The sequence below is a fragment of the Xyrauchen texanus genome, chromosome 48 (assembly GCF_025860055.1).
Source record: "Xyrauchen texanus isolate HMW12.3.18 chromosome 48, RBS_HiC_50CHRs, whole genome shotgun sequence".
NCBI lineage: Eukaryota > Metazoa > Chordata > Actinopteri > Cypriniformes > Catostomidae > Xyrauchen > Xyrauchen texanus.
In genome coordinates this window covers 9,226,237-9,244,472 of record NC_068323.1, presented here as the reverse complement: position 1 = coordinate 9,244,472, position 18,236 = coordinate 9,226,237, and the positions used below count along the sequence as shown (strand labels likewise).

General features: G+C 36.9%; 2 protein-coding genes across 4 annotated transcripts in view; one reads left to right on the top strand and one right to left on the bottom strand.

The window, feature by feature from the left end:
* Positions 1–9,621, bottom strand: LOC127639721 (ras-related protein M-Ras-like). Its single transcript, XM_052121897.1, has 6 exons — positions 9,325–9,621; positions 5,874–6,080; positions 4,840–4,993; positions 4,398–4,497; positions 2,199–2,278; positions 1–2,116 (listed from the first exon to the last, which is right to left on the bottom strand). The coding sequence occupies exons 2-6, from the start codon at positions 6,064–6,066 to the stop codon at positions 2,017–2,019; spliced, it is 627 nt and encodes a 208-aa protein (XP_051977857.1). The 5' UTR covers positions 6,067–6,080; positions 9,325–9,621; the 3' UTR covers positions 1–2,016.
* A 3,716-nt stretch (positions 9,622–13,337) lies between these two features.
* ptpn4b (protein tyrosine phosphatase non-receptor type 4b) overlaps positions 13,338–18,236 on the top strand; it is a 37,300-nt gene continuing 32,401 nt past the window's right edge. For 2 of the 3 annotated variants that reach the window (XM_052122395.1, XM_052122394.1), the window contains exon 1: positions 14,363–14,482. In XM_052122395.1, coding sequence (XP_051978355.1) covers positions 14,437–14,482 — 46 coding nt within the window. In that variant the 5' untranslated portion in view covers positions 14,363–14,436. Of the gene's footprint in view, positions 13,642–14,362; positions 14,483–18,236 lie in introns of those variants that run through there. The other variant, XM_052122396.1, reaches the window with a different exon arrangement.

Here is an 18,236-nt window from a genome sequence, read left to right as displayed (position 1 = left end):
TATTATTATTATCATAATAGGTTTATATTCCACTTTACAATTCTTACAATATTCCTGATGCAAAAAAATCCCGTCTTTATCAGAGCAGTTTCATGATCTTCATACAAACATGGTCAAAGAATACACAGAACTTGTATAATAAATTATTAAAGAAAAAGCTGCACATTTTTTTCATTAATAATTGATCCACAAAATTTGCACCAGGTTTCAAACGAAAACAAATTAAAAAATATTAAGATCTCATTCTCCAGTTTTTGAACCAAAACAGATTTGCTTTCGTAAGATTAAAGTTACCACAAAAAAAATAATAATAAAATGCAACATACCATCACAAAACAAACCATGTAGCCTAAACTGGCTACCTGGACGATGTTCCTTTAACATAAACACTAAAGCTGGACTTTTCTCAAAAAGCAAAGTTGAGAAATTGGTGTATAGAACAACAGACAATACATTCAAAACATCAATGAGAACTTTAAAAATGAGTGAAAACACATTCAAAGTAAAGTGACGATGCATTTAAAACAAGCAAAAAATAAAATAACTAAAAAAACATATATATAAAAATACAACCGAGATCAAAATGGAACTCACACTTTGATCAATTAACTTCATAATGTTCTATGATGTAACAATGTACACTGTTATAATTATGTAACAAAGCATCAAAGACAATGTAACACTGTAATGTTTTTGTGCAATTACTGATTTACTCCATTTTTATGGCAACGTATGCGAGATCAGGCATTAAATGTACAAAACTTTTATTGTGTGATTACTGACCTACAATCAGCTAATGTCCTTCATATCCTGATTTATAACATTCAATTTTCAAAGGGGACCTGATCAAAGAACAGCATTTTGTCTTTGAATTTTTATAGATAAAATTGGCAAGTCACATTTTGGGCACGTGGCTAAGAGTGTGGGAATCAAATCCTGGTTACCATAGTTACCCATTCATTTCTAAGGGCATATAAAATTTTGAACAAATTTGGAATAAAAAAAAAACATGCCAAAAATTCCTCCTGACATTCAATTGAATAAAATGAGCTATAAAATAATATAAATTAGCAATCCCATAACATGTGTTTAGATTTTGTTATTTAGTGTTAATTTAATTATTTTAGACTAATATGTGTTACCCTGTTCATTAAATTACATATAATGCAAATGCTTAAATTTTTTCAAATATATAAATTTAACTGTAATTTACATGGCACAGTTGCTATTGTTTCCCCGTAGATTAAACAAAACATTTTACAGTGAAAATGAATCTTAAATTTCCCTTTAGAAATGAATAAGTAACTATACGTAGGTGTGGTAACTGACATTCGTTTTTTCCCTAAATTGGGGGAGGATTCTTTTGTAATGTCTGTATCTATTTATGTAATGCCAGTTCAACTTGAATTCTGATCATTACAGGTCAGAACATTCCCAGAACAGACCTTTCCAAAAGTCTTAATGTTTAACAATCACTCGACAATATATATAATTCAGCACAATAAATAAAGAAACACAATACAAAACAAGGCCTCAGAGGAGATGTCTTTGAATTGTTCTCTGAGAGATTAAGAGACTGAACAGCGCTAAAATCCTGCCATATTTTCCAGGACTTCACTTTTTTAAGAAGATTCCACACATTTTTATTCCAGTAACTGAAATTCCTGCATTTTTATCATAAGTTATGGAATCTTCAAACTGTGTTTTCAAGTTCCTGGATCTTATCGTAGGTAAGTGTGTGTGTGTGTGTGTGTATGTGTGGTTTACGAGGAAATTTTTTTTAGGTTACAAACTGGTAATTACAAGGGTATTATGCTATAAATGTGGTTTATGAGGACATTTCTAGTGTCCCCATAATTAGGGTTAGACTCAATAGTTTGTACAGTATAAAAATCATTACATCTATGGAGAGTCCTCATGAGGATATCCGCACCAACGTGTGTGTGTGTGTGTTTTAACAGTCCGTGTCACGGAGTCATCATCATGGCTTTGACGCCCAGAGATAGAGATGTGCTGTCACAGTACAATGCAGTGCAGTCTCTGGGACCCCGAAGGTCTGTCCGCCCGCCATTTGGTCTTTCTCTTCTTCTTTAGGCCCCGTTCTGGGATCTGCTGACTGTAGATAAAAATTCATGTCAATATTTTGGTTTGCATCATAGGGTGTAAAGCGTAAATAGAATCGGTCAGATTCGACTCACCGTATCACTCTGACGAGCTCGTGAAATGCTTTGTCTACATTCATGGGCGGATCTTTTGCACTCGTCTCAATATACGTAATCTTCGACATAAATAATAAACATATTAAAGTGATATTCAACATTTTCTTTTCATGTTTAAGTATAAGAACATGTCAGTCAAAATCAGTAAAAATTTACCACGTCTATTTTCCTAATAAAGATCTCTGTGCGATTGATTCAATGGTGCAGTGAAAAACAGATATCGGTTAATAATTGGCAGATTACTGGGGGAACAAAATATAATTATTACGCCAGTAATGGAATTATGGCCGATGTTTTCACTGATAATTTGCTACAGTTTATTTCCATGTGGCATATGGATACATGGATTACCATAAATAATCACTGAAATGAATACAATACAGTTTATGCAAGTATAATGCATACATCTGTAATTTAGTCAAACTTCAGCCGGCAAACCTCAAATTGCATCAGATAAGTGTTTTCTGAAGTACAGATTGTAAACTTTCAAATGACACCTATTTTGTTTCATGCATAGCCGTTTTATATTAATTTCAGTTTAGTTTAGTTCCAGTTCCAAGGTTAAAATGCAAAAAAAAAAAAAAGATTGGTTACCATTATCGGCCACAATAAGCAGTGAATAATCAGTTATCGGTATCGGCCACAGTAAGCTGTAAATTATTGTTTTTAGTTTGGCCCAGAAATTCAATTTCAATGCTTTTAAATATATCAGACATTGTATCGGCCACAATGAGTATCAGCTCAGAAATGCCATATTGATTCATTAAATATCGGTTATTGTATCGACCCAGACATTCCATATCGATTCTTTAAATACCGGTTATCATATCGGCCACAATGAGTATCGGCCCAGAAATGCCATATCGATATTGCAAATTTCAGGTATTGTATCATCTTCAATGAGCTGTGAACTATCCGTTTTTTGTATCAACCCAGAGGTTCCATAGCGATGCATTAAATATCGGTTAGCGTATCGGCCAAGAAATTCCATATGAATTCTTTAAATATCGGTTATCATATCGGCCCAGAAATGCCATATGGATTCTTTAAATATCGGTTATCATATCGGCCCAGAAATGCCATATGGATTCTTTAAATATCGGTTATCATATCGGCCCAGAAATGCCATATGGATTCTTTAAATATCGGTTATCATATCGGCCCAGAAATGCCATATGGATTCTTTAAATATCAGTTATCGTATCGGCCCAGAAATTCCATATGGATTCTTTAAATATCAGTTATCGTATCAGCCACAATGAGTATCGGCCAAGAAATTCCATATGGATTCTTTAAATATCAGTTATCGTATTAGACACAATGAGTATCGGCCCAGAAATTCCATATGGATTCTTTAAATATCAGTTATGATCAGCCACAATGAGTATCGCCAGAAATTCCATATGGATTCTTTAAATATCAGTTATCGTATAGACACAATAGTGCCCAGAAATGCCATATGGATTCTTTAAATATCGGTAATCATATCAGCCACAATGAGTATCAGCCCAGAAATGCCATATGGATTCTTTAAATATCGGTTATCATATCAGCCACATTGAGTATCGGCCAAGAAATTCCATATGGATTCTTTAAATATCAGTTATCGTATCAGCCACAATGAGTATCGGCCAAGAAATTCCATATGGATTCTTTAAATATCAGTTATCGTATCAGCCACAATGAGTATCGGCCAAGAAATTCCATATGGATTCTTTAAATATCAGTTATCGTATCAGACACAATGAGTATCGGCCAAGAAATTCCATATAGATTCTTTAAATAGCAGTTATTGTTAGACACAACGAGCTGTGAACGATCAGTTTTTGGTATCGGCCCAGAAATTCCATTTCGATGATTTAAATATAACGGTTATTGAGTCGGTCACAATGAGTATCAGCCCACTATGAGCTGTGAATTATCGGTTATCATATTGCCCTAGAAATTCCACTTATTCCTCTTTACTCCTGACATAATCAAGGCTGTGTGGTAGGGCCAAAATATTAACAAATATTATCATAGCCAAACATCCAATCAAAGCCAATAAAAAAACCCTGACATCTAAAATCAAGTTCCACCCTACATTATTTCCAACTAAACATTTAGTTTCACACAGAATAATTACATATACTGTCATATTACAGAAGATAAATGACATAGGAATGCCGTTTCACTCACATTGTGTTTGGAAGCCATTTCGCATCCTTGCTCACTGGTGATTTTACGTAAATGCACCAGGTCGACTTTATTTGCCACTAGAACCATAGGAAAACACTCCCTGCAAAACAACCAAAATACATTTCTTAAAACATATCTGCATGGCTGGTGCAGGCCAAATTGATGGGACTTTGAATGACGTATAACATGCGAGGAAAGACAGCTGGTGGAGTTTCTGGTGCCCCCCCTAGGGTGAGATGATGCACCACTGGGGAGTTGGAGCCCAACCGACAGCGTGATATGTGTATACGGAGTGGCAGTATTGCATATGTGTGCTTTAGTGATTTTGAGAGACAGTAACCCACACACACTTGTTGTAATAAATCAAAAATACAATTAATTTACAAACTGTATATTGCTGAAAACCTGCAAGTCAAATTAACGAATTAATGTTTGTTCATACCTGTCTTTCACTCTCAGTATAAGTTGGTGAAAACGGTCCACATGTTCAAAACTGGCTTTATCGGTCACGGAGAAGACAATGAGAAACCCATCTCCTGTCCTCATGTACTGCTCTCTCATCGCACTGAACTCCTCCTGCCCAGCAGTGTCCAGAACTACACACACAGAAAAGGGATCTAACTCCAATTCATAATCACACAGACAAAAAACATTTCAGCTAGTGTTATCACTTGTTAAATCAAAAACTGAGTTTTGAATTGTATTGCACATGGCATTTAGCACTATTTATTCTAGGGCTGTTAATTGAGTTAACGTTATTTAGATTGTGTAGGTCCACCTCGTGCCACCAAAACAGCGCCAACCTGCATCTCAGAATAGCATTCTGATATTATATACTTCTCAACACAATTGTACAGTGTGGTTATCTGAGTTACTGTAGACTTTGTCAAAAGTTCAAACCAGTCTGGCCATTTTGTCCCCATTTTGATGGTTGATGTGAACATGACCTGAAGCTCCTGACCCGTATCTGCTTGATTTTATGCACCGCACTGCTGCCACATGATTGGCTGATTAAATAATCGCATGGGTGATTGTTGGTGCCAGACGGGTTGGTTTGAGCATTTCTGTAACTGCTGATCTTCAAGTTCTGGTCAACATTCACTTCCATTGATGGACCTACAGAGCTGAACTATTCTTCTAAACATCTTAATTTGTGTTCAGCAGAAGCAAGAAAGACATACATGTCTAGGATGGCATGAGGGGGAGTAAATGATTTCATTTTTGGGTGAAATTTTCTTTAAATCTCGCCCCTTTTCTTGCATTTATATACTATTTCGCTTTAATGACTCTTTCTCTGTAACCTCTAAATGTAACTCTTACTTTTGTGATTTCTATTTTGTTTAACTCGGTTTACATTTGTTGACATCAATCACTGCTTTTGCTCTATTGTTGTGCATTTGATAAATAAACTTTGATTTGATTTCACTACAGTTGATCTACACTGTCCTCTCGTGGCTTCAATTTGAACTGCGTTACCGTCCAGAATGGCCCATTGTCCGTCGATCTCTGTGTGTTTGAGGTATGAGTCTTCAATGGTGGGGTCGTAATCAGGGACGAAGATCTTCTGAAAGAACTGGATGGTGAGCGCGCTCTTTCCCACCCCTCCGTCTCCCACCACCACCAGTTTATACGTGGGTAAGTTGTCCCCGGGAACCACGCTGGTCGCCATGGAGACAGCTACACCTGCAATAAAGAGAGGAAATGCTGTCAGGCGAGAGATGTTGCCGTCTATTAATGGAACTCCTTCACAGATGCACAAATGTATATTGGACACAAAAAGGGGTGATAAGAAGGAAATGTTTATTTTTAATCTGATTTATCACATATCTTTGCTACATACAACCAGTGCATGCAAGGGGAAAAAACAGCATTTAGGACTTTTAATGGTTTAAATGTCACTAAATTGCATCGATATTGGTATAAAGAGGCAGTGTCAGAGAAATGCTTTCCCCAGATATCCAACTAGATCATCACACACACAGGAAACACGGTCTAGACGAGACACTTGGATCAGTATGCTGTAAACTCACAGTGTGATCTCAGTTAGAAACAGAGATAAAGACAGACTGACCAGTGAGCTAAAACCATACAAATAAAATACTTCCAAAAACACTTTTATACAGAAAGCAACCACTAAAACACCAACACAGCCTCTTATTTTCGAATTCTTTAAATATCGGTTATCGTATCATCCACAAACCTAACCCTAACATAACCCTAAACGCAGCACTTTACAAACAAATAATGACATTGATTCGGGCTTGCCCATGCAAAACTCGCCACCACATCGTTAGGGTGTTGTGGGTCGTTGCTAAGGCATTGCTATGCGGTTGCTAAGGCATTATGAGTGATTTTAAGCACTTTGGTATAAGGTTGCTAAGGTGCTCTGGATGGTTGTTTTATGTGTACTTTCTAGCTCAAGTCAAAAAAGCTCACCCCAAAGTTTCTATGATATTCTGGTCCCTAGATACAGTATGTGTGAGGCGATATAAAGAAACAAATACAATTTTATGACTGTTTTAGCATCAGCCAGGCAAAAATTGTAAACATATAAATGTGACCACTTGGCCAACGCATTGCCAATGTGTGACCAGGTTGAACACGCTTAACGTGCGTTCTTGCAGCGATAACAAACCTCAGAACTAAATGTAGTTATTTTTACTTCATTTAGTCACTGTTATTGTTACTTACATGCTCAGCAAGATTCAATCCAATTTGTTGCTCTACATGGCAGTAGTTGGCTTGAAATTGAGAACTCACCACAGAAGCAGAATAGTGTCCCTTGTGGCAATACTGAGAATGCAACGCGCACTTGCAGTATGTTATCTATTGCGCTCTTAACACATTTTGGAACACAAAAACGCACAAAATGTAACTTGCGTAGCTAGAAGTGTACGTACATGAGTTCCCGTACATGCGTATACTGTTTCGGCCTTAAAGGAATATTCGGGGTTGACGAGTTCAATACAAGTTAAGCTCAATAATTCGTGGCATAATGCTGATTACCACAAAAATTATTTAAACTAGTCCCTCCTTTTCTGTAACAAAGGAAAGAAAAAAAAAAATCGAGGTTACAGTGAGGCACTTAAAATAGAAGTGAAGGGGGCCAATATTTGGAGGGTTTAAAGGCTTATTATGTTAGAAAAGCTCTTTAATTCTTCTGTTAAAACCTTTGTATTACTTGAGCTAAGTTATTTAAATTGTCGTTTTAATGTTTTTGGTTTTTGCAGCGACAGACTACTAAATTACCTTTGTTACAGTTACGTCATCATGGCAATGAAGTTGTAAAATTGGATATAACATTATACAGAAAAGGTTAGTAAGCAATTTTATCGCACGGAAATCATATTAATACGCTTATTGTTTACGTCTTGTGGCTATATGTTCGAAACAGCGAGTATTTTAACGTTACATTGTAAGTGCCTCGCTGTAACCTCGAATTTTACTTTTTTTAAAGAAAGAGGGACGAATCAAAATCATATATTGTGTTAATCAACATTAGGCCAAAAATGCTGTCGATTGATCTTAACTTGTATTGAACCCCGAAAAAAATTCCCTGTAGAAGGACAGTTCACAATAATCTCGCTATAGCGCCCCCTTGTGGTAGTGCTGATGATGCAACACGTACTTGCGTTGTGTTATGTATTGGGCTCGGGGACATTTTGGAACAAAACAACACGTGAAATCGAGTTTGCGTAGCTAAAAGTCTACAGTATGTGTTCATGCATTTGCGTAGAATATGTTTCAGCCTTAAGTCTGATTGCTCTGAAAAACCTGTAACCCTTACTATGAGCAATAGTAATAGTGATGATTGCCTTAGTAAAAACAGTAGCGCTCTTACTCAGAAGTACTGTGGTGGTACCATGGTACAGTGATGGGTATCAGATAGTAATACCATGGTATTTTAATACCATGTTATGGAATGATTACCTTATTCATATACCAGTATTTACAGTACATGGTAGATCATGGTACTTCATAGAATAATACCATGATGCAAGTCCAAAAACATGGTTATACCATAACACTGGTTGGTACATTGTTTATTATGCCAACTTTAATATTTCCACCCAAAACTGTGTTATATATTTGCACCAGCAGTCAAAAACCCACATCTGTTGCCAGCTGTCAGTATTACACATCTCCTTCTGTTTCTCTTCCTGTCAACCACAATACAGGGAAGTTCAGAATTTCCTGTCTGATATCATCAGGGATACAAGTCCAGTTCTTAAGGATCACACGTCAGTGGAACCACCTGCTTCCCAAACAGCTTTAAAGGGCTAGTTCACCCAACAGTCTTCTTTTGTGTTACACATAAGTAAAAAGCAGCAACTTTTCACTGTAGATCAACCCTACATTAGTCTCTTCATGATTACATAGCGTGTTATATCAGGGGTGGTGCTCAAATAAAACCCACACACATTGAGCAAAAGGAAGGAAACCACTTTAGGTGATGGAGAAAAACACAGATACATAATCTAATCACTGGTGTCCTCACTTGTGCCACAAATATGTATGTGCTCAATGCTTGCATATATTCCTGACATGAATATTGTACATATCCGAGCAATGCACATCTCAATACACCCACCTTCATCATTCTGTCTAGGTTGCCTAATGCATTACCCATAGCTTTATCTTAGGTATGTGCATATCTATGTTTTGCATTGTATGCACAGTTAAATTGCATTGAATCCAATAGTATCATGCATTTTGATTATATGTGTATGTGCACAGTCTAATGTTGCAATTCACTAATAAAATCACTTAATATGTTAATGCATGATCAAACTGGTTAATGCTGCTTATATATCTCTTAAAAAGCGCACACGACATACACAAATACACATGATGCTCGTCCTTTGTTGCTCATAGTTGCAATGTAACTGCCATAAGCTATTTAATGACATGCACTAAAGATCATTACCTTATCACAAGACGACAGCATATGCAAATAGCCCGATCCGTTTGCGCAGATGTTGCAGCCGACATTACCGAATAATTGCACACACGTAAACGTTTGTATGTTTGCTACACAACTGGATACACTACGTGTTTTATCGCGCACAACAATCACCCGCGCGAGGAGCCTTTTTCAGTTCCTCACACCTCACGAGCACTCGCAGCTTACACTGATTTACAGCGCCGGGAAAGGGGGAACGCATCAGTTTTTGACATATATAAATCAAATTTTCAACACCTGAGCTTATATACTTGTTATACTGTTTATTTGGAAGACTTATATTCAATAAAATTTGATAATGCGAGTTTTAATCAATATGATAAAGAGTACATTTTGGGAAATAACTCGATGTACACCCCTCTTCCTCTTGGTTTTGATACTTTCCACTGTCAGAGCTCAGTTATGAGGCATGAGTCAATTCCTAATTTCAAAGGGAAACGTTTTATATTTGCATGTTTTTATCTTTATTTAGTCTATATATTTTAAATTGTATTAAATGTTTATTATAATTTATACTTCTTATACATTTTTTATTGATAGTATTTTATTAATACGTGACATCTATAATTCTACTACTACTACTACTACTACTACTACTACTACTAATAATAATAATAATAAAAATAGCAAATAAATAAACACATTTCTGTGAAGTAGGTATTTGTGTCGCATTAACGCCTTAAAAGTGCTATAAAGTTGCGATTTTTAATACCAAACCGTAAAATGCCTCTATTATCTGACAGATAGCACTGAAATAAGTGCACTGATATTTTTGTGGCACCTAACTGTATAAACAACATTTAAAGAGTCAGTGGAGCGGCCCGTACTTCTAAGCCAATCAGAAACGCTCTCCGCCTGTCAATTGTTTAGCGCGTTGTGGTTTGGTGCCATCGGGTTGGCTGGCATGTCCTTGGGGGCGTGGCTTTGGATAGGGGGTGTGTTTTTAAAGTTAGCAAAATGCAAAAGTTAGCAAAACTAGCGTCTTTATTTTGTTTATTTTACCACTGATGAAAACATTTTCCGATGTTATCTAATGTTGACGTTTCATTTGAATGCATTTAATGTGAATTACGAACATTAAGAAGATGTAAATATGGTCGTCATGTTACAGTGGAATACAGTTACTTATATTTTACATGTACGTTACATGTATTCCGTTACTCCCCAACCCTGCGTGTTAGTAATTTATTCATGTTTAAATTGAATAAATGGAAAACATTTATACATATAAATGATGTGATCCAAAGTGCATTTGAACAGCGCTGAAACACTTTCTATGATGTGTCACATTCATACGAGTTTGAAGTAAGTTTGGAGCAGAAGAAATAGAAATAAACCTTGTGTAAATTGTCAGCTTTACGCTAAGCTAAAGTGCTATTTCTAGCCATTTTACATGCACGTTACCAGACATGATTATATATTTTTTTATCAAGAAAATTCACGTTGGATCATAATTTCTTTTTTTCTAGTAAGACCTTTGATATCAGGGCAAATATATCATTTTTGATAATATTTTCTTTTAAATTGTTTTTCTGTAAAAATATCTAGTTTGTATAGTCAAAACAAGTGAAAAAATCTTCCAGGGCTCAAGAAGTAATCCAAAGTATTTAGAATACGTTAATGACCTTGAGTAATCTAACGAAATAAGTTACAAATTACATTTTACAGCATGTAATCTGTAATCTGTAGTGGAATACATTTCGAAAGTAACACTCCCAACCCTGTGCTTAACACATAAGCTTAAAAGTAGTTGAAACCTTATAGTCTAAAAGAGGTAGAGCTTGCATTTAGCTCATCCTTTGCACAAACTTGAGGAGAGATTATCTTGTATGATTTAACACCAAATTTCCAATCTTACATGGCTTTAAAACTAACAAAATGATCGTCCATTTCCAACTGCCAGACTGGCATTCTATGATTTGAATTTTCACAATGAATTTGCATATTTTATGGCCTTGCCCTGCCTGAACGGTACACAAACAAATGATGTGTTTTACTCACTGATCTATATAGATCAGTGGTTTTACTACAGGAGAATGTGCTGGAAACAGATCTGTAGCAGTGATGTGTTCTAGAATCACTCTATGACTTCATAATGGTTGCCTAGTAACAGACACTTTTTTTTTCTTGAACCCCATTCAGTTGTTTATTCCACATGTAGACCTGCTTATAATGATCACCAGGGACTGTGGAACCTTTCAATGTTAAAATTACAGAGTTCAAGCAAGAGTGATAATATGATGTAACTGTGTTCTTTGAAGTGTACATTCAGGTCACTCTTTTGCAATGTGACATACACGTGTTGTCCGGTAGATGGTGCTCTTGATTATGTAGTTTAATTTTTTTTTTTGGAACATCCAAGGTGACACATTTTGATCTTTCATGATACTGGCCCTAGTAATTATGCATTTATCATGTTTATAGCTCAATTTTATGGTTTAAAAGAGAGGTATCTGCATATTCAAAATCTGGAGTGAAGAAGTTTGCCTTTTAGTAGTATATTGCATTGTAGTTGTTAGTGGCACTTGCTTCAATACGCATCACTAATATCTTTGCTCATATGCAAAGGGATAGATCACCCCAAAAAGAAAATAATATCTTATCTCTTCTGAAAACATGGATTAAATAACTGGAGTTGTATGGATTACTTTTATGCTGCATGTATGTGCTTTTAGAGCTTCAAAGGTCTGGTCACCATTCACGTCCATTGTATGGACCTAAAGAGCTGAGATATTCGTCTATTAATCTTTCTTTGTGCAGAATAAAGAAAGTCATACATATCTGGGATGGCATGATGGTTAGTAAAGTATTTTGAGTGAACTATTTCTTTAAGGTCAGAGATAAAAACAAGTGACATTTTTCCATAGACTGATGGGGGGGCGCTATACTGTATATACATATGATCAAATATGAGCCATATACCTAGAGACCAAAATGAGGCAATTTCTAGAGGCATGCTGCGGGACAGTAAGCAATGACCTAGCAATCACAAAAAACACCCTAGCAATCATGCAACCCAACATGGTATTTTAAGGTATTCAAAAAAATACTATAGTATATGTCCAAAAATCATGGTAATACCATGGTACAGAATAATTACGCAATTTTTTTCCATAGTATTTACATTGTCCTCCAAGAACTTCAAAGATTACCATGGTATTTTTATATATACCTTAAAGGTGCTTCAAGCGACTTTAGCGTTTTTGAAGCTTTCACTTAACTGAGCTGTTGAATTAGCCACGCCCCCTCATTCAAAATCCCTGCCTTCCAAAGATAATTTTGAGACCAAAACCGAACAAACGAGTGCCATTGTTTTTTTTCCTGTGTTTGTCAGATTCAACAGTGGCACAATAGCGCAATCAACTGAATTTTTTTTAATCATAGCCTCAATGATCCAGTTCAAATACAACACTATGAGAACGAGCAAATTGATTGACAGGTGAAAAGCGTCAGTGTCCATGGACACATTTTTGTTTGCTGTTTACAAAGTCTACAGCTGTCAAAGAGACACATATTTAAATAAAAACTTTAAGGGAGTAGGAACTTTTTTGCATACTTTTCCATGAAATAAAATTGCTTACAGCACCTTTAATGATCGATTTACCAAATTCATATACCATAGTATTTACAGTGTACTCTTAATGCTACTGAAAAATAGCATATTGCTATTTAAGGTAAGGTTTAGCATTCATGTGCAATTATATAGCGTTTAAAGCGTATATTTTACTTTAAAATACCATCTATCATCAAATTCTGAACATTAAAAAGATGTAATGGTTAAAAACAGGTTAAAAAGAAAAATGGAAGACTGACAGAGTGAGAACACAACCTATGAGAATGTACATTCCGGGCCACGCCCCCTCACATAAACCCACCCCCGTGTGCAGACCTATGAGAATGTGGGCGGGGCCTGAGCGTTTGAGCCATGTTAACGCTGCACGTTGCAGCCGCAGCCGCCAGTGGCAGCAGGCAATACAGAGACATATGCAGGATTATAGAGCAAAACAGCGGCCACAGAAAGGATTGCAATCGCGTTCGTGGGTTTATTTCATGCACTGCACCTAAGAAGAAACCCGGATTGCATTTCCCTTTGGAATTGGCATTAAGAACTGTGCCAGAGTCCCCTTTGAATTAAATGTAATGTGAGCATCTACAGCAATGTGGTCATTTTCATGCGGATGAGCTACTGTTGTTGTGCCTTTCTCCCCCTTCCTATTCTCCTTTCATCATAATTCAAGATCATCTTTAAATCATTGGACTCTCCTAGACCTGTATATGAAGGTAAGCATGCATTATGAGTTATCTTTTTGCATTGGTGCCACCAGACATCCATCCATTCATTCATTCATGCATGCTTGCCCTTCCTTTTTTAATCCCATTGCATAGCAACGAAACCAGCCAATGCAAGCTTCCAAATGCTCTAAATGATGCACAGGCAGTGGCATATATAGCATGCATTCACCTACTCTGCCAACCTGAATTTAGGGACTGGTTGCATCCACGTAAATGCCTTTATTTAATGACTCAGTGTATCATTTGTGCAGGATGCCAAGATAATCCAGGTTTATAAATCACAAATGCATGCAGTGACTGATTTGTGCTATGAATTGCATGCATAATGTGTTTATTTTTGTTCTCAATAACTGGCAACCCTTTAAACAACTTCTTAACAGTATGCATCAGATGTCATATTAGATATATCATTGATGTGCATGTCACATCTGTGCATCTCAACTGTGCCCTGTTGTGCCTTCTTTTCTCTTCCATATCATCACCTAACCCAAGTTCTCATCCTTTGCATGCAAATGATATGGTTGCATCTACAGTGTAATGTCAAGATGTCCTTATATTGGTGCAATGTAACAGCAGTTTGTTTTAATTGTTTTCTGGGCACTACGCAGCTCCCCCGGTTGAGTCGGTGACATCATCTCCTGTTCTGTCCCCTTGTGTGTGTGTGTGTGTGTGTGTGTGTGTGTGTGTGTGTGTGTGTGTGTGTAAGTGCACATTCTTCAACAGACTGTAATGCAAGATCTGATAGGATGAAATCTCTCTTTTTCATGCCAGTATTGACATGTTATGCAACTTTGCAATCGGTTAAGTGGTTTTTATTGCATTAGGACTGGTAAGTCAATGGTGTTTCTGTAAGGCTGGCTTTGGTGATCAAATCAATAGGAATAGGAAACTAAGAGCATGAATGATATGTTAAATGCAGAATGAATGAATGAATGGCACAGGTGGCATCGGACAGATCAGTGGTTCTCATCTGGCATTGCTTCAGGACCCAGATTCTATTCTTCTTGTAAGGCTACACATTCAAATACAAGCTGAGAACGATTTCTGATTTTCTTTATTGCTACTTTATACAACAGTAAATCAAGATGGCACCAAAATGGTCAAGTTCACACTAGCCCTCTTAGCAGCATAACAAAACTAAACGGTTATTCTAATTTTGACAAAATTAGCTTAGAACAGAAATCGAGCAACTGACGTGTCATTGATTGGGTAATGCTCCACTGCTGCATGCAAAGAAAAAAACGAGTTGTAAATAGAATTTGTTTGAAGGTCAGGAACGTATTTTCCACGTTAGGCTAATTGTGGCTAATGATAGACCAATATAGCCTATACTTGATGATTTTGCGATTATCTGTGATTATTCGCATGGCAGATTAACAGAAGTATTAACTGTCCCTTGCGTCAGTTATATAATCTACCAAAAGATACGTCAGTTGAAGTTTAAGCGAATTTGAGTAAATATCGAAAATTACGTGTTCCTTTCACTTTAGACGTTTTTTGTATATCTGATTTGCTGTGATTAATTTGTATTATGTATATCGGCATTTGTATCAGCCAACCGGCTGTCTAGAGTTCAGCATCGGCCATTCAGAAACCCATATTGGTCGACCACTAATTGTGGAAACCGTAACGTAATCTCGTTTATGTATGCGATTCATTGTGCAGCCCTAGTTTACATGCTAAATACGCTTATTCAAAAAATCAGACAACTCTAGAAACTTACGTTTACATGAGATTTAAAATCATTGGGTTATCCTCTGCTTTTTAGTCAAAATGTAAACGGTCATGCTCACAACACTTGCACATGTTGGATAAGCCGATAAGAACGCTGATAAAGGTGTTTACAGGCAACTTGAATTTGAGCAAAAATCTACATGTGCCGATCGTTTTTTGCTTAAACCGTTAATGACCTTACCCTGAAAAAGGAACGCCTTATATGTTGTTGGCTTACCTAGAATAACTGATGTAGGACTGTACATGTAGTTGATCAAAGACATGGCTAGATGGGCTGGATAGCAAAATTGACAAATTTGGTTTCTTAATGATTTTATTCTCTCGTAAACCAACAATGCACCACACAAAACGCCTTGGGTTGTAACAAGCCCTGTTTGCTAGTGAACCGTTTTTAATGTAGCTTGGGTTGTATTTTCGTTTATCGTGTGTAGATTGTTCAAGGGTTTTGGGATGAGTGCATTTCACGCAACCTTTCCACGTTGGCGTCAGCCTGATTTGGCTAGCTTCTATCAAACAATGAATGAGTTGCACCGCACGGCCTTTACCATCAAAAGGAATGGGAAGCATTTTCTCTTCCCTTTTAAAAGTTGATAAGGTTCGTTATTTTGCTATCCTAGCAGTATTTTGGCTTTGTTTTATCATGGTTTTCCGTGACCCACCAGTTGAGAACCACTGTTCTAGCATTGGCTGCTTTGGTTGGAGGTTATGATGACTGTGCGTAAGAGAGAAGCATTTAAAGGTGGACGAAGATGGAAATATTTGGATGGTGGTTTATGGGGGCTGACCGAGAGAGGAGTTTTGGGGTGGGGGATAACACATTTTGTAACCCCACTGTCTGATTTGTTCTCTTGAGGTGTTCGTGGTCCGAACCCTACTCAGTGGAAAATCTTGTGTGTCTTTGTGCTTGTGGTATTCGCTGACTTCCGGGGAAACTTCTACAGAACAGACATGTTCCACCACACTGTCTTTTTCACACACATATTGCGTCGCTGTTTAGAAGGTTATACAAAGAGATTATCCTTTCTGCTGTAACACAGGACAAATAAGGTTGCTATAGCAGATATTTTTAGGACTAATGTGTGATCTCACAGAGGAAAAGCTTCAACAGAGGCTGTGAGATTTCTTAAAGTGAAATTAAAATTCTGTCATTTCACTTTACCGCGTGTTGTTTTTTTACCTGTACCATATCACTTTCTTACTTCAGTGGAACACAAAAAGAGATGTTAGTCATAATGTTAGCCTCAGTTACCATTCACTTTCATTGCATCCTTTTGCACAAAGCTAATGTCGACTGAGGCTAATCTTGTGCTGAACATTTCCTGTTGTTGTGTTTTGTGAAAATGATAGAATTGTCATTTTTGGGCAAACTACCTCTTTAAATGGGACACTTGTTTAAAAGACTTAACAGTAATTCAGTAGCATTGCTTTGCAAACTACTTTTGTTATGCTTGATGGAAATTTCATCACACGTATGTCAGACAGTTCAGGAATGGTTAAATGGAAGATTTTATGGATTTAGTTGTGCATATTGTCTGACAATACCTTTCCATGTTATTCTGTTTTAGACTGTAATCAGCTGGGTGTGGGAGTTTTAATGGGCAACTGTGACCCCAATAAAAGGTCACATGTTTGCTCCTAAAGGTCATGAACTCTGACCCTTGGTTGTTTGCACAGCTGCCTTTAGACATTATGGGAGCTTGTTTTGTACAGCACGGACATGTGTAAAGAGACTTTAGGTGCATCTAAAAATGGAGCCACTGAAATGGTTTTACAAATAAACTATCGCCAATGCCCAACAACTGTGAATGACAAAGGATGTACATGCCGTTTCAAAGGGCTTCCTGGGAAGAGAAAGCAGCTTTGAGTATTCTATGGAAAAGCTTATTTTGCTTTATTTGTTTGTAAAAACGTTTACAATGGTTTACTTACCCGTTCAAGAATTAAGAAATGGTAGTCACCCCCAGGTTGTAAGGACTACCCTTTCCTGACCTTAGCACCAGTTAATGTGCTGAGAATGTGTTAAGTCAGTGTTCTTGGAAAGGGGCTTTTATACAGCATCACATAAGCTCATAACCTGCACACTGTGTGCTGCCCTGGGGCCAAATTTGGTCCTTTCCTCCCAAGTTCTGTTTACAACACAGAGGAAAGCATTGTGAATCAACCGGGTCTCATTGAGTAGCTATCTAGAGTAGGGCTGAAACGATCAGTCGACGTCATCCACAATGTTGACAGATTTTTTTTATTGCCGAATAGTCGTTTGATCTCATTTAACGTAACGTGAGATCATATTAAACTCTAATAATGACAGCTATAGCAGCTATACTGCAGAAGAAAAAATGTGTTATCTGAGAATGTTGAATATAATATTAAAAATACAAATATTTAAAAATATCTAAAAATCCTTTAAAAAAAGATGCATTCACCTGAGAAGCAGCATATACGATATTTAGACTTGCTTTTAGAGAATAGATCTTGAAAATAAGTATATTTAGTCTTTACTGCACTCGCAGAAGTATACATTCTCTTAAAGTTGTTGCTTCTCAAGTAAATAATTCATGTTTTAAGGATTTTTATACGATTTTAAATGGAAAGCAAGACAAAAACACTTGATAACAAGTGTTGGGAGCAACTGATCTGAAGACAAATACTGTAGGGTCTTCTAGAACCAACTAATATAGGATAGGCCGTCTAGAGTAGTGGTTCCCAACCCTGTTCCTAGAGGCCCCCCAACACTGCACATTTTGTATATCTCCCTTTTCTGACACACCCATTTCAGGACAGGTCTTGGAGTCTCCACCTACAAGCTGATGAGTTGAATCCAGTGTGTTTGAATAGGGGGATATCCAAAA